Source organism: Perna viridis, chromosome 7, assembly GCF_037379345.1.
Source record: "Perna viridis isolate PV_CMFRI_1.1 ecotype Kerala chromosome 7, ASM3737934v1, whole genome shotgun sequence".
Classification (NCBI taxonomy): Eukaryota; Metazoa; Mollusca; class Bivalvia; order Mytilida; family Mytilidae; genus Perna; species Perna viridis.
This window is the reverse complement of record NC_142451.1, coordinates 24510344-24528466: the sequence shown is the minus strand read 5'-3', so window position 1 is coordinate 24528466 and position 18123 is coordinate 24510344. Positions and strand designations below refer to the sequence as shown.

Genomic DNA, 18123 nt, shown 5'->3' with positions numbered 1-18123 from the left:
TCTTGTTCTTGTAAAGTACATTTATCATTTTAATATAACATGGAATGGAACCAGTATAAAAAAAAATCGTAATTTGTTTGGTTTTTCTTCTATTTTTAAATGGTTTTTAATCAGATTGGGACAAGCAGGTAAATATTAAAAGAAAGAAACGAGCATTCAAAATATCCAGATGAGTGTTCACGACAGTTATATGAATTCCTAAAAATGTGTATATCAAAAGAAAGAGGAAAATCCAAATTAAAAGAAAAAAAAATACTTTATCGTACATAAAGTAAGAAAATACAGGCAAATACTCCTATTGTCGTCACTTTGATGTGTGTTGTAATTAATGATGCAAGTCGATTTTAATTAAACATGTCGTCAATATGGTAAAAAATAACAGTCAAAATGTTATTCAGGTCTAGCTGTTCCTTTTCAAAAAAGAAAACGGACCAACTAGTTTCTCATCTAATTGTGATAAAATTACAATATCACGGCTAAATAAATACACAGTCATTTGTAATGAATTCGACACTCTTCGCGTTGACGTACTCCCAAACAGCTAGAGTGGGGAAACGCTCTCGGACCCACGTGGGGTCTGGGAGTGGGCCAGAGCATCAACAGAGCAGCCCAGCCGCTAGTAGGACATACCCTGACTGAGTTATTCGATCAGGTTTTGATTGGTTGATTGAGGGTGTTCTCGGGAGTTGACATCGCTAGTTGCAAACATTGGGTAAAAAGGTTTTGAATAAAATACATTTACCAATTAAAATGTATCGAAACAAAATTGCTTTAAACAATGTTAGGATTATTTCACACTAAAGAAGACAACGGGTGTAAACAAATATTAGTACCATACTCTCTAACAGGCATATTGTCCTTTGATCGTTCGCTCTTTTTTTCAAGATTGTGAATTTTAAATTATTCTTTAATCGTTTATGCGAATCTCTAAATACAAAAAACAAAAGAAAAAGAAAGAAAAAAAAGAAAACAAAACTTATGAACTATCATTTTATAAAAGAGTAATACTGTGTATGTTCTGCTCAAAATCTCCTTTTCGTGAACGTCATACAGACAAACACATCTAAATCACAAATACAAGTTTAAGAAGTGCACATGAAATCCTATTATATGTTCACACAAACAAATGTACTGCTGAGCAAAGCGCCCACTAAGGAAGAAATAAGCTTTCTCACTTTTGAAGATTTATTTGAAATAGAAAAAAAAATCAAATAAAACAGACGATAATTCATATTGATATCTAAAACATTTCTGGAACCAATTATGTTGCTGCAATATTGAAGTCACCACCTCAGAAGTTTCATGGTCTTCGTCGTGAAGTCGTGGATCGTTACGGTGTATCCATGTGCACCATGACAACTAATTTGTTCAATGTGTCATAGTTTTCCTTTCCTCTTTCGTTAACTCTGGACTTGACATTTTACGAGCAACTCAGCAGGTTTTTTTCTAGAAAAGCAGAAGACGATGCACCTGGTCCATGCTCCCAGTTTTTAGTTGAGTCCGAGTTGCTCATTACATTTTGTTACTTTGTACGTATTATTTTGTTATTATTTTTCTTTGTTGTGTGTGTCTGTTTTCAATGTATAGACTTTGTCCCTAGATAACATCCCTAAGATTAAAGAAACAAACTTTCATGAAAGGGATAAATATTTCTATATTTTGATAGTGAAAAAATATCGAAATACAGGAATGTCCTGAAGTGCAGTAACTTAAAACGCACGAAATGTACTAAATCTTGTTAAAAGATTTTTGGTAGTAGAAAATAAAAGAAAACTATAAAAAAAAATCGTATTTCTGAAAATTTGAACCACTAATTAACCTACAACCAATACCAAATGACGATATTCTAATGTCTCACTTGAGTAAGGTCATTGCTAATAAATAATGATATAAGGATGTAAAATTGTTTTCATTATGGCATTATGCATGAACAATTTTATTTTACAAATAAAAAGTCTTTTTTGTTACTATGTTTATATGTTTAAATACATCTTAAGGCCCTAGTGGCTCCAAATCGCTCATCTTGTATTGTTGAGTGAATTTCATGGTGTGTGTTGGTTTTTACATTAAAAAGTAAAAGGCTGGTTAAGACCTTACAAGACCAGATTTACCCAACCGCAGACTTCGCCTGTCCACAATCAGGAGATCTTGGTCATAAGCATTTCTTTTTTTTATCGTTATTTTACTTTTTAGTTTTTTGAAGTAATATCTTTCTGTTACCGTTGATTGTATTAATATTGTCGTCCGAGGTTTTCAGAGCTTACTTGAAAGTGTGTTTATACTCGTTGAAAACCTTTGAGTGATCTCTGAAACTATTTACTATTGTATATTTAGGTTATACACTGGTGCATTTGTTGTGTTTCACCATATCCGTTCTTTCTGAACAGTTGGGAGAGGTATGGACACACCATTTAAACTTGTTCACAACCCCATAAATCAATGTCAGCCTTCCAATCTTCTAGTTATTTTTTGTTCAGGCGTTGTTTATTATCGCACGATTTATTGCTTTCTGGTATCAAGTTCAAGATCAAATTCAAAATTTTCAACAAAACATTTATGAATGAAGCATGTTTTTGGTGATTTTTCGTTGCCTGAATCTAATTTTGTCGATTATGGATGTTATATATGTCCCTATTTCAAAGTTGTCTTCTGCGCTCGCAGTTCGATACTTGGTTTGCGACTCTAATTGTTGTCTATGTTAGTCATTAATGTGTCTTTGTGTCATTATTTTACTTTTTTATAGATTGTTCTGTTATCGTGGATTTATTACTTAAGTGGTCGGGGTCTTTCAGAGCTTACTTGATGATGTGTTTACACCTTTTGGTGATCTCTATAAGTATTTACTTATTTTATATGTGTTATACGATGGTGCATTCGTTGCGTTTCACCATATTTGTTCCTTTGTTCATTATGTGGTATGACACCTCAAAGTAAAATTTATTTTAAAAAATCCTTTCACTTTTACTTCAAGTTATTATATATAATTTATACTGATATAACGAAAATGCCTGTTTCAGGCCCCTTACCCCTTCATGGTACAAGTTTTATCCCCCAAATCAACCCAGCCTTCTTTAGATGGCATGGCACCTTGTAATACAAATTCAAAGAGATGCATTCACTAATAGTAAAATTGTTGTCTGGACTCTGAAAAGTTCAAGTCATTACCTCACAAAATCAAAGTCTGACCGTTGTGGTAATTATTGTGGAAAAATATCATGGAAATTCCTATGCATTTACAGGACTTATACTGTTAAATTCTTTTAAATACTTCTTTTGGCCCTTAATACTTAACAGTTGAGGCCATAACCCCCAAAAATAATTTTGTTGTTTGGAATCTTGGTATTAAATTTTATAAAAATCAACAATACTCAAACTATCGCACAAAAACCCAGTATTTAAGGATGACGATGACGACAATATGGACAATGGCAGCGCCATACAAGATCATGGGGTTTTATAACTAAGAACACTCACATCATAAGGAAATAATAGCCTAGAAGATTCAAAATAGCAGTGTTCTAGCTCTACATTGTCTGTGTTCTACTTCATTTTTTTCCTTTTTTCAACAAAGAGAAAAATAGATATTGTGTTCTAAACTTCCTATCATCTTTGAATCACTCCACGGTCATGAATAGTATTCACAACTTAAATTAGTTAATATCATATCAATCAAGCATAATATGTTTGGATTACAGAACATTCTCTATTTTATAACAATAAATGATTTAAAATGGAAAAACTTCCTAATTAACTACAAAAAACAGATAACTGATCTTGATTTTGAAACAAATGAGTCAAATTTTATGGCATTTATATATTTAAATATTTTCAAAACTTTAATGTAAGCCTTTTACTTTCTAGGACATTTTTCAGATAACTGGTACTTTATTTCTGGCTAAATGCATTACAAACTGCAAGAAAATGAATTTCCATTGAATTTCTCTTCCTATCATTCTTCTCCCTTTAAAAAAAATATCTTTTAATTCAATTAAATTAAGTAATTTTGAAATCAATGCATTTTGTCAAAAACTCAAATATATTAAAGATAAAGTTTTTACATTACATCAATTTTTATTGTGCAAAACAATACACAGGATAAAATGTTTAATAGAAAGAAATACAGAGTAATAATTTATTATAAATTGATGTGCAGTAAGTATTTTGATTGGCTGGACAACATAGGTTACCTGAGGTTTAACAGATTGGTTCGGTTAGGTCATTAATGTTGATAGGTTGGCACGATACAACCAGTCCTCGTCACAGGTATAAACGTTAAAAACAACCCCTATATCCCCTAAACCCCATAAATTGTGCACGTATACTGTCAATAAATATAATGCTGAAGACTTTAATGTATAGAGATTCACCTGATAATACGTATAAGAAAACATTCATCTATTTTCTGTCAATAAAGTTCTAATACTGTCTGTTGTTTCCAGATCTAAAGGAGAATTACCATCACAGTCTATACATGATTTATCTGCCCCTTGGGCCAACAGTAGAGTCACTACATCTTCATGCTCACAACTAACGGCTGAAAAATAAAGCAAACTGATGATTTTAAAGGGAATTATCAATTTATCATTTTTATACTTTTTCATATCCCTCATGTAAAATTCCTAGTAAAAAGGGCATGTCACATTTCCAGTGCAATCAACCTAAGGAAACAGGGCAAATACTAAAACCAAGAAACAAAATATAATTGTTTATACTTAAGAGTAAGACAGCTCTTTTTTCAAACTTGTAATTCTTTTATATTACAAGGCTTATTCCCTAACAATGAGTGTCATAGCCCAAAATCAATCCTTAACTTCCATGTGTATTTATGGGATGGAATCTGGTGGTACAATTTCTTTAACAATTCCATACACTGTCATTCAATAATGTCCATTAACAAAAAAAAATTGTTTTGCCCTACTGTAAACAAACTTAATTTTTCCAGCAAAGAAAAAAAAAAGAAAAAAAGAAATTTCTCGTGCTGGATTTGGCTTTTTAGGTTTGAGTTCTTCTTGTATTATATCTTATTTTGGGGTCTTTAACTTTCATTCTAATGCTGCTCAAAAAAGGTTATTCCTTAAAACACCAGTACAGCATACTGAAATTAGCAATATTTATCTGACTGGTCTTTTTGTGTTGTCTACAGTCTCTTTAGTGTTGTCAACATGTTAAACAAGAAAGTCATGAAAATTCACAGCATAATTGTACTTATATCCTGCATTGCAAAAATAAGTATCATAAAAAATAATAAGGCCAATAATTCCTGAAATTCTAAAACAATAACTACTAAAATCAATTTCAATTTTTCTTTTGTAGAATGGAACATTTTAGTACAATATCATAAAGGCATTTGGTTCATAAAATTGTACCACAAGGTTCCATATCACAAAGATATTACTTAAAATAAATTTTAGGGTCATGACCTTAATCGTTAAGGGATTTCTTACAGAGTAAATTAAAATTGAAATTTTTTTTTCTAATTTCTTGACAAAAGCTTGAGTAAAAGTGTATGGATCTCTATGAAATTGTACCACAATGTTCCATTAATAAGATTATGGGGTTATAACCCTAACCACTTAGGCATTAGGAGCCAAAAAAGGGTAAGAAACAAGCATTTTAATAATCTAATCTTTGTATAAATTGCTTTTGTAAATAAGTGAAAACTAAACATAGCTGAAAAATATGGCCAAAATCTCTGTTCTTTTCATACTGATGAAAAAGCAAATTTTCAATTGTTGATAAACAAGTGAAAAACTTTTTAGGTTTCAAAATTCTAAGATTTAAAATTTTTCAATTGCCCAAAAAAATTACAAGTAAAAATTGCAATTTTAGTGCTTCATGTTGTTACTTGTTTACATTTGTCTTCTGCTTTAAATAAATTTATCATACCATAGTGGAGAGGAGTCTGTTTGTCTTCATCCTGGCAATAAAATAAAGTGAATGTACAAAATATTCCTTTATTGCGGAAAATAATTCTTCTGCTACTAGTGGTGGAGGTTGCATACACAGAAAAAAATTTAATTTGAATACTGGATTATAAATAGAAATTAAAAAAAAAATGTTTAATCTATCATTTTTCTTTACATATCAGATTTATTTTCAGTGATGACTTTACAAGGTTATCAAACATAGCGGTAATTGGTAAAATCAGAAATAAAAAAAAAAAACAGTAAACAAAGAAGAATCGTTATGGTAAAATCCCGATTTCAATTAGCAGAAATCGGCTAAAAAGCAGAAAAAAATCATCCCTGAATTTTAAAAAGTAAGCTATACAGAGTATGACAAGGATAATATCATATTATTTAATGAAGGGTAATAACAAATCTACTGCACTGGTAAAAACTCAGCAATAATCAAAAGGAAAGTGTGTATAACAAATGGCAATATCTTAGGATAGGAAACTGACTAAAAGTCCAGCCAGTCCTCAATACAGTTTTTCAATATATTTACTATATGGCTGTATAATTTTTTGCTAAAATTAGATAGCCCTGCCAAAAAATAACCAGTCTCGGGCTGGTGGGCAGGCTGCTATATCTAACTCTGAATATCTATGAAAAAACCGGAAAGCTGGAATGAGGAATTATTATAATATTTTTTTCAGTATATGAATCTTAATCATGTGGTCCATACTAAAGTAGCATTATCATACAAGGAATGCCAACCAATAAGAAGAGATGTTATATCAAAAATTCAATTTTATAAAAATCACACTATTTTGTTTGTTATACCTTAATATCAATATTAGCATTACTACTCAATAAACATTGTACCATGCCTTTTAGTCCTCTGTCACAAGCCCAGTGAAGTAATGCCATGCCCTAAAGTTTTAAAAATACAAAATATATTAAATAATTACTTGTTTATCAAACACTCAATTCCATGCAAAGCAAAATATTATGTTGTTTATAAAACAAAAAGTACAAGAACTAAGTCAATCAGGTGATCATTTTTTTTTACAATAAATACTCTTATTTACAGCATATGCATAGTATCTCTAAATGTCCTAATTTCCAGTTGCGTTCATTTTCTTTATAATTTCTACTTTTAAAGACAATAAAGTAAGTTGCTCAAGATAGCAACAAGAAGTTTCCATGTCACAATTTTATTACATTATCTGGTGTTTGACATTATCTTAATAATCATTAAACTTACTTGCAATATGACAGGTGCCGCTGCCAAAGCAGGACATGCTTACCTTTCTGGGACCACCTGATGTCCCTCCCGGTATTTTTTGTGGGATTTCATATTGACAGCTCTTCAGTTTTTTGTCTTATTTTCAGTTTTTATATGTAATCTATTTTATTTCATTCAGTACACTGTGTATGTAGATCATCTTTGTTCCCTTTTTTCAGGCTCTAGCAATGTTCATGTATTTGGAATTTGATGTGTTTGAATTGACCCACTGTTCACGCTTCAGTACTTTTTTAACGATATTTTGGTTAAATCTTGATTTGATATTTACATATAAATTTGTTCATTAAGCATTAGACCATCACCTTTCATAAAGCCTTAAGTCAATAATAATCAACTGCTCACTCATTAAGATTATGTTTCTCAAGTTTTTTAATATTACAGTGTAATTACCAACTTAAACAACTTCTGCATTCCTGTGGCTAATCCTTCTTGCATGTAGTCACAGAAAAAATTATCAATAGCAATCTATACCACCATATCAGCTAACCCTCCCACATTAGGGTGGGAGACTACCACAAAATCAATAAATATTTAGGATCTCCCACATAATAATGTAAAGGATAAGGTACAATAAGGGATGTTTTTGGCCCCCTTCTAGGCTTAATTTATACACTTGGCAAAAGAATGTTGCTGCATTTTCATTATAGACTTAATGTCTCCAAATCTTCAAGAATTCTGAAGAAATAGGCAAAATGCTTCAGAATATCAAAAAAATACATGGGTCTATATAGACACAGACACCTGTAATGCATGTGGATGGGTAATTTACTTTCTGGTTTGTAAAATTTAACAAAATCAGCTTTTTTGGTCAATGATCATAACTCAAATGTGAAGAGTAGATAAGTTATAAATACAGGCAATTAAACTTCAGGTTTAACACTTTTGTTCAGCAAGTTAAAGTTAACTATTATTCAAACATCAATTTTCAGAAAACTAAGTATCATCCGTTAATGTACCTCAACCTTTGTAGGAGATTTTTGGTTAAAATTACATTTCCTGTGAAAAATACGAGGTAATTGAATTTTTACATAAAAAAATGGCTTTTACGATAAAAATATCCCTTATGAGACAGTGTCAGAGGATAAGACTGTTCCAAAGGTTAACAGGTATACAACAACAATCATTATTTCAAAGTTAGTGTGAATAAAAGAACTTATTTTCTTCCCTGATTTTTTTTTTTTTTGTATTAATAAACAAAACATAAATGTCCAACATAAAAACAATTTACACAAATGAATCAAACCAAAATCAACTGACATAAAAACAATGGGAAAATATATATATCTCCAAATATGGTTGCACCGGTAATAGAAATGACAGTACAAGGTGTATATTACTTAGTATAAAATCATACATAACTTACTGATTCATCCAAATTATTGACATCAATGTCAGGATTCTTTATTAACTTTGACACCTGCTCCATGTCACCTTCCTTACACCAGTCAAACACAGTTTTATTGTTGCTGTCTATTTCAATGTCTGTATTAGACATGGTGCTCACTGATACCCATGATGTTCCACTCCTCGTCTTTTTATCATCAATGTTATCTATCTACAAAAAATAGTACACATTACCAGTGTTAGCTACTGACGGTTTTGAAAGGGCACAGGCACCTTGACTTTTTTGTCTATTTTACCTAAATTGGGCTTAAACTAGAGGGAGAAAAATAGCAAAAACTTCTCCTTGTTTGTGCTCACTTCTCCCAATTGTTTCTGACAGGGAGAAGTTTTTGTCATAGATTACATACACAGAAATGTCAATAGTATTATTTTTCAAACAGAATTTACTAAAACTTTTCCTTGATGTCTAGATTAGGCCCTGCCAAATAGATGTTTTTGCTTGCATGATCTTCCAAAACATGCTACACTAAAAGTATACTTTATTGAACAGGATTACAGGGCTTTTTTCAAAACCTGCAGGAAACACTAATTATATTTAGTAATGAAATTCAATTTAAATTGAAAATAATTACCCTTAACAATCTACTTCAAATGCATTATAGACTGCACTTCGTGCATTCACAAAGCCTACACGGCTAATACGGTGGATATATGGTGATGAATTATGACTGAAATTGAAATATATCCAGATATTATCAGAATTTGATTTCATTTTTCCATACTGCATCAAATATCAACCTCAACCAATATAAACACTTGAGGTTAACATGGATTCCTTAGGATTATTATGATCTGTTCTAATGAAAAATCTATAAGATATTAAATATCTATTGTATGAGTGTAATCATACCAACTATAGCCTCCCAAACTGGACATACTGAAGTCAAGTGAGTTATATACTCACCTCTGCTTCCCAGCCTGGACACAATGATGTTAAGTGAGTAATATACTCAACCATTGCCTTCTCTTTCGGCATGTCATCTAACTTCTTCCAAGTTTCCCTATGAGTAATATAAAAAAACATTCATAATTAAAGAGCATAGTTGTTAACTCTCCAAGCACCCACTTTTGATATAAACCTCCAATTATTTATAGCAATTTTCAGAATCTTCTGTTTCTATTTCTTTCTCGCAAAGGGAGGTAACTTAGGCTTTCAAAACTTTCTCCAGTTAAAAATTTGAACTTCAGTTTTAATTAAAAGAATCATTGTCAAATTAAATCAATTGATTTATTATTCTCAGCTGGAGTTAAATCCTGAATTTTAAAGTAATCCACACAATGTAAATGGCACTATTTTTTTTTTCAAGGGAAAATACTATACCTGTGCTTTAAGAAACTTAAAAGAATATGATTGATATGATTATCTCAACTAAAAGGCAATGCATAGTGATTGTTTTTAAGTTGAATACAATTTGTTTGGTGAAAGTAGAACTGTCTCCAGAAATTTACAATCCTGTGATTGCTATCTAGTGAGATTGTAGATATTTTGTAGGGTCATTTCTTTATTAAAGCTAATATCTGCATTTAAAAGTTACCATTTATGCTTTCCCTGGAAATCAAACATTCCTGGTTTCTTTGTATAGCATGGTCCCTCTGTTGCCTGAAAAATCACTTAGATTTACACTAAGATGGATACTAAATTACCACCAAGAAAATGTGTGGCCATGTAAAGACAAAACTTTTTTTAAAATATCAAATCTTTACCATTTACATACTTATGTAGAAGTACACTCCCTGAATTGATCCACACAACTACTTGATAGATCAATGACTGATGATTGAATGATTGCTAATGGATTGATTGACCAAAATGATCATGGTTTTGTTATATAATATGACAGGTGATTGGTTTATGTAAATTTCTGAACAATGATGAGGAATGGATATTAGTGAAAAAACATTCAGTTTGACATTGCAACCTTTCTCCATTTAAAATTGATTTAACCAAAAATCAGGAAATGTTTAGTTTGATTTTTACCTGTATGTTCAATTTCATGTATGTATGATTGACAGACCCATAAAATTTGAAATACTTGTTTGTGTTGTCGCGAAACATATTAGATTTTAGAGGTTAGGATAGCATTAAATCAGAAAAAAGCTTGCTAGGCAACCTCTAGCATTGCTGAAGTACATGTACAGTCTAACTTGGCTCGCACGAACTCGGATGGCTTGAACAGTGGGGATTTCTCGAACACAATTCTAAGTACCAAAATTTTCTTCTAAATAATCATATAAATAACCTTGGATTTCTTTAACTTCAATTTCTCTAACACTTGAACTGACTAGTCGGTCTGTTTGGTAATAAATCTTAGAGAATAACCCTCACTAACTCAAACTTGTCAGCCATTTCGTCAGCTTTGGTATTAAAAGATGTGAAAACTGAAACCCTCTCATTAATCAGTGTCATTTTAGTTAACTATAGGAAATATTTAAGTCACCACTAATTAAGTAGTTTTGATTTCAACATAGTACTGATTGAAGTACAATAATGTTCCGAAGTCAGCATGATGAAAGCATTAAAGAAAATCAGACGAAAGCAAATTATTGACCAAAGAACTCGAACTTGAACGTTTTGAAAAGCAAACACAGTATTTTTAATGTCCACAAGTCAACATAATCTTCTGTAAGCGAATGAAAAATATCCATGAACTAACAAAACTTTGTAGGAAGTAAGCAATTTCTAAAAATAAAGTTGAATTCAGACAGGCAACGAAAAAAATCCAGAAATAAACGAACTTTAATTTCTCGAACTCCCAATAACTTGAACACATTTCCCTTGGAGTTCAAGCTACCGAGGTTTGACTGAACATGCATGTAAATCAAGAGACTTCTATTGCTGCCATATGTTGTTAATTATTAAAAAAATATACATCTACTTATTTAACTGGTTAAATCGAAAGTGTCTCCTACAAACCATGAAATCCTTGTTATAATCAAAGCATGTGGATTTGCTACCTACACAACACAGTGCCACCTCACTATACTGGTCAAATAGTAGATCGTGCCATTTTAAAGACAGAAGTAATTCTCTTTGCACCACAATTTTATTTCTCAAAGAAAATCATTGTATGATTGGTCATTTTCAAAACAAAATATCAGCAATCCGCTAGACGTTTTCACTTAAAATCTGAGCATTAACTTGTTTCACTGGAGAGGACAAAAAAATAGCTAGAGCTAGAGCTACTCCTTGACCAGTAAAATCCCTGGCTTACGACTGTACGAGTCATGGCAGTTATATTTGGGATGTAGGAATTTGGGTTAATTATCATATGTTTTCTGTTGGAAGCAAGTCAAAATAATAAGGCCGTTGTGGCATTTTTTTTTTGTCATCTACTGTTAAATAAATGTGAAACAAACATCATGTTCATCAAGATTAATCGTAGGGAGCAAGTTTCTGTGAAACTCCTATTATGAACCAATACTATTAACAACCTGCTTATAATGGGCATAGAAATGAAGCAAATTTTCACTACTCTGCGTTTCAGCATTATGTCTTAAATAGGCGGCAGCATGTTCGAATAAATCATATAATTCTTCGGGTGCCAAATCAACTAATTCGTCTGCCATTTATGGAGATTCTAATTGTGAAGTAAAACCGGAGGAGAAACGAAAGAGAAGATTAAAACCTAGTAACATTTCGTAAACAATACCAAGTAAACGGAATACATTATGATTAATGAAGTATTACGTACTTTTGCAGAATAGGGCATGAACCATATGATATGCCCTTCCTCGAAGTAATCGAAAACCTGCGTCTACGAGACCCGCGATTACTGTATCCAATGTGAGACCTTCTTACAAAATCGTGATGAGAGAATTCATTTGCATATCCAAAGGATTCTGTAAACTAATTTGCATACAAAATCGACTTTTCTGACACAAAATTGACTTTTATGTAAAATTTTCACTTCTATCTCCACAAAAATTAATTTAAATTACAAAATCACAGGATGCTAACTAATTTAATCAACATTTTGCATACAATTTCAATTCTGTTTAACAAAAGTCAATTTTCTATGCCAATAAGTTAATGTTTGCACACCTATTTGGCAAAACTTAATTTTGTCTACAAAAATGAATTTTTCCATTACAAAATTGAAGTAATCATAAAACAAGTCTGTAGAAAAAGTTTTATACGACAAAAATGATTTTGTTATAACAGAATTCAATTTTGTGTACACAGAATTGATTTTGATCATAACAAGGACAAGTCCATTCGGCACACCGTACATCGAAATTCACAATATATATGATTGGTATAATATTTTGTAATTTATAACCACACGGTCGATGTCACTGCTGGTGGACCTAAGGTCCCTGAGGGTATTCACCAAACCAGTTGTCAGACTTCCTGACCCCGAATCATATTAGATTTTATTAAACATATTTTTCAAAATTTGCAGTATTACAAATTTACAAAATACATAATTCACCGAGGCTTCATTCCTTGTATTGCACATGGTAGAACTCTGGCTTCCCATTTCGATAGTTTAAGGTTTTGATACTTCTCAACTCTATACCATTAATTTTTAGATGTAGATCTTCCTATATAAGTATTATATTCTAATACTGATGATGAGAGGTTAGTCCTTGAAAGACGTGTACAGCATATCAAAATTTGCAATATACATGTATATGATATGCATTTTTTGTAATTTTATGGCATAGGATATATGAGAGACGACAAAAGAAGCCCCTCTTTTTTAACACACACACACACACACACACACACACACACACACACACACACACACACACGAGAAGGAAAGAAAAAAAGTGTCAGATTTATGCGATTTGTGAAATTCAAACGTGTTACTGTCCTTAACTTTTTTTATAAATTGAACTATCTTTAATTTGATGATTTTGCATATTGTTTGCTTTAAGCATTTCGGCTAACCCTACATTCATTCAGTATTTAAGTCGAAAAGTTTCTCCCAGTAAAGTAGAAAAGTCATTCATTTGCCTGAAACCCTAAAAGAATCTAAAACATGTTAAGTACTTCCCTGTCTAAGAATCCGGCAAAATGTATATAAGGTGTGACACACGAAGAAAAAAAACGCAGAGATTTTATTGCCTTATCCAAGTATTTATACATAATAACCTCCAGCAATAACCATCAAAGTGTTTTGAAAATGTTGCCCTTTTAAGGTATTGATAGGTCAAATTAGTTGAAATGCACTGTGAAAAAAATAGTGGGGAAAATTTCCCGCACTTTTCCCCTACATTAACTACGTCACAGATGCTTCAAGGTAAATTTAAATATCCTTTCGGTTGTTAACTAGAGGTACTGAATATATTTGAATTAAAAAGGACCAACCTGAGAAAAATGATGTGTCACCCATTGCCAGATCCTTATACAGATTGGTACTTAAAATTGTACAACCTTTCTCATTGTTCCGTTCGGTTCTGTTTGAACTATTGAATCATGTTAAAATATGTAGTTAGTGACACTTCAATAGTTTACATGTATTTAAACAAAGTGAACCAAATCAATTCGGAATATTTTTTATCTAATAATTGAAAAAAGCCGTATTTGCTGTATTACGGTCCGTTTTTAATTGTGCCTTTTTTAACCGAAAAGAACAAAAACTGTTTCTAGATATTTTATAGTTTTTAAAGTACAGATTTCAATACTTCAAAACGCAAGGAATTATACGTATACCAAAAATCGCCGTTATAATCACATATAGACAACCGATGCTTCATTTTGATAGAAATTTATTTTTTAAAAAGAAAAATTAGTCTGCTGAATAGACAACAATTATTAATATTAAATAAAATTTACATACATAGGTAAAATGACATGTGAAATAAAGTCTAAAACTATTATGTTGCTGTTTACCTTACCAACGGTTCAAATATTAAGAAAGGGGCGAATTTTGATAAAAAGAAATATTGTATCCCAATATAAAACATCCGAAATCGGTATTGTGCGGATTTTATTGACTATGATTCGCGTTAAAGGAGTCCTTTCATCCTGGCATTTAAATTTTTCATAATTCTCATTTCCTATTGAAATTAGATTTATAGACGATTTTAATAGATTTGAATCGTCACACATCAAGATTACTAGTTTGATAAAACAGGGAGGACATTCTTGCTTCAAATTTCATACCAATAAGGAATAATTCATAAACTTAGCAATTGAAAAAGGTAAAAAAAATCATAAATTATGTCAACAAAGGTAAAGGATAAAAGCGAAGGTACTCATTCGATGATACGGTCTATAACTGTAATAATGGAGAAACCAGAGCTGGCTCAGCGAAGATTTGACGAGAGTATTCTGATCTGTGGAATATGTTCAAAATGGCTAAGTGTGCCAAGAACATTGCCTTGCTTACATTCTTATTGCCAGAGCTGTCTAGCCAAACATATAAACGAATCTGTTTCAAAAGGAAACGACAAAAAGGACCCTGACAGAAAATCGGAACAATATGAGTGTAACCAATGCAAGAAAAAAGTTACAATAAACACAAGATTACCACCTAGTAAATGGATCGAAGATTTCCCCGTAAACTATTTTCTTATGGATCTATTGGACATCGAACTACTCCGGAGGGGCGAGAAAACATGCGGCCCGTGCTACAGGAACGGAGAGTCTTCCGCCATCATGTCTTGGTGTAAGGAGTGTCGTGATGGTTTATGCCAAAATTGTGCTAAGGTTCATAAGGGAATGAGAGTGTCAATGGATCATACTGTTCTACCGAAGGCTGAATTCATGAAAGAAATGGAGCTACTGAAAGATTCCCAAGAACCTTGTTCAAAACATGCCGGTAAATCTTTGGATCTATTTTGCGTTTTAGATAAAGAACTGTGTTGTCCGAACTGCGTGGCCGAAGAACACCGTCGTTGTGATAGAGTAATTTCAATTTCCGATGCCGTTAAAAAGAGCAAATTAGAGAAAGAGCCAGAATTTCTGAATAAAACACTTGAACAATATCAGAATCATATAGACGGTATGATAGGTGATCGTTCAAATCATCTGATGTTCTTGGAGGAAGAAAAAAGTCGTCTGCTCGAAAATTTTGCTTCTATTCGTATCAATATCATTAATATTCTTGACAAACTGGAAAAAAATCTCAAACGTGAAATCAAACAGATTCACGATAATGAAGCCAGGAAATTACAAAATGAGATGGAGCTAGGGAAGAGAATGATTTCAGCTGTTTCAAATGCTCATAAGTTGATGAACGTGGCTGAAGTACATGCTTCCGATTCTAGATTACTTCACATAATGGAAGCTATACGTATGCAATGTTTTTGGTATGAAGAAACAATGGGTCGTTTGAGATCACAAATTCAAGATTGTCAATATTTGTTTGACGTCGACCAAACCATTGAATTTATGCAAAATAAACTGAAGGAAATGGGAAAATTGTCGATCCGCCATTCACCCTCAAAACTTCCTCCCTTTCCAAACGTCATTTCAATTGAAAAGAATACTGCGACAAACAAGTTAAATAAGTCAACACTTTCTCTTCGTGGGAAGCGCGCAGAAGTGATGAAAACGTTCGATGCCCGAGCTCAAGATGACGTCAATGAAAGCTGGTATACAGGTGCTGCATTTCTTCCAGACGGACGGTTGATTTTAGTTGACAGGCAGAACCGAAAAATTAAGTTATTTGCAAAGAACTATCGCCTCCTTACCACAATGCCATTCAACTCAAAGTCATGGGATGTCACAGTTATAAATCCTTCAGAAATAGCTGTGACTTTACCAGAGGAGCGCGCGGTTCAGATTTTAAATGTTGGAGACGTTCAATTTTCCCTCGGTGATTATTTCGTTAACGGTGAAGCTTGCTTTGGTTTAACATATGTCCGTGGAAAATTTTTCACGCTGGTGTATGATGGAATGCCACCATCATTAAAAATTCTCGATACTGATGGCAGAGAACTCGCTACCGTGGCGTATGATGACGATGGTTCACAACTGTTTTCTCGCCCTGTTTATATAACTGCGAACGCAAAAGGAACAATGATATACGTGGCAGACGAACGACGCGGTTCTGTTACAACTTTGATGGAAACAGCAGAACATTGCTACTCATATTCCAGTTTAGATCTCGGACACGCCGCGGGATTGGCCATTGACAACGAGGAAAACCTGTACGTCTGTAGAAACCATGCCAAAAGTGTACAAGTCGTTTCCCCAGACGGAGACCGTGTGAAGACCCTTATATCACATGATATGATTTCTTATCCACGTGCAATCGCTTTCGATATGAATGACGAACGTCTGCTCATTACACAAGGTGATAAAAGTACCGTAAAAGTATTCCAGCTAGTTTTGTGATTTACTATGGCATACAATCCATTTTCGTTTTTTTCCTGACATTTAGCATCTTTTAAAATTGATGTAAATAGCTAATCGTCTCATTAAAGATATAGTAAAGAAAAGTGGTAAAGTATAGTAGATTCGAAATAAAAAATGATAATTTAAAACAAACCTTAACAAAGTTAAGAAAAATGGTAGTACAAGTTATTATAATAATGTCATTTTGAAACTGAAAACTCGCGGACATATAATATTTAAGGACCATTCGGGCTACTACAGTGCCAATTGCATTGACTATGTGCATACGCTTCATCATCCAAAATTTGACTTTAAAATATTTAGGTCCTTTGAATGTTCCAACTGCGATGTTCTCATCGTGATTATACTTGAAAAACTGGGTTAGTATTGAGAGTGAACATGCTTTTTTTTACTTCGGTGATCATTCTATATAAACTACTTGGCATTGCCTCTTCGCCGTTTTTCACCCGCACATACCTTCAAAACGCCCAAGAGTTTTATAAGGGTTTGAAATCTCGGATCATCTAAATTAATCCAAAATAGTTGAATAATTGGTAAGCATCACTAAAACAAAAGGGGGAACATTGTTACGAGGTAAAGATGAAACAAAATAATTACCAGGGGCGGATCCAGGATTTTAGATTAGGGGGGCGCACACTAAAAAAAACTTTTGAAGTTAAATTTTTGAAATATTCTTCTACAGTGGGTGCAGTGTAGATATCTTTTCGGCAATGTAGATATCTTTGTGGTTAAATTAGCAAGAAATTAAAGTTTCAACCTTAAACCGCCTAAATCTACCCCTGACAACCCATGTTATGCAGATTTTAGGGGGGCGCCCAACCGCCACGCCCCCGCCTGAATCCGCCCCTGATTACCAACTACGACCTAAAACCAAACACATTCATTCAAAATTTGGTTAGTTGACCCACCTCTGTACTGTATTATGCTTTACTAGCGAAAAAATCGTGTAAACAACTCGTTTTAAGTACATTAAAAGACTTTTAATACTAATTTACGATATGAAACTATCAAATCAACATCTCCCTAAGAAAAATAGCAGTCACGTGGAAAACATTTCAAACGATATGTATCATGAAGTTAACTTTTGTGTACCAGCTTTAGGTTAATTGACCAATAAAACTATGTAGCGACAAAGCCTGAAAGTCCTCATTTTTTACTGGATAATCTGTTATCAATCTGTTAAATGTGTCAAAGTCCGTTTTGTTTAGTCATTC

At 32.6% G+C, this 18123-nt stretch overlaps 2 protein-coding genes across 2 annotated transcripts; one reads left to right on the top strand and one right to left on the bottom strand.

Annotated features, from left to right (window-relative positions):
- Positions 1-4332: 4332 nt before the first annotated feature.
- LOC148611934 (acyl-CoA-binding domain-containing protein 6-like) lies at positions 4333-12186 on the bottom strand. The gene is made up of 7 exons (XM_088592950.1): positions 12028-12186; positions 10131-10195; positions 9500-9596; positions 8555-8746; positions 6726-6815; positions 5887-5917; positions 4333-4534 (listed from the first exon to the last, which is right to left on the bottom strand). Exons 1-7 carry the CDS (start codon positions 12160-12162, stop codon positions 4392-4394), a joined length of 753 nt encoding a protein of 250 aa, XP_088449076.1. The 5' UTR covers positions 12163-12186; the 3' UTR covers positions 4333-4391.
- A 2452-nt stretch (positions 12187-14638) lies between these two features.
- Positions 14639-18123, top strand: LOC148611933 (protein meiotic P26-like). Its single transcript, XM_088592949.1, has one exon. The coding sequence runs from the start codon at positions 14768-14770 to the stop codon at positions 16886-16888; it is 2121 nt and encodes a 706-aa protein (XP_088449075.1). The 5' UTR covers positions 14639-14767; the 3' UTR covers positions 16889-18123.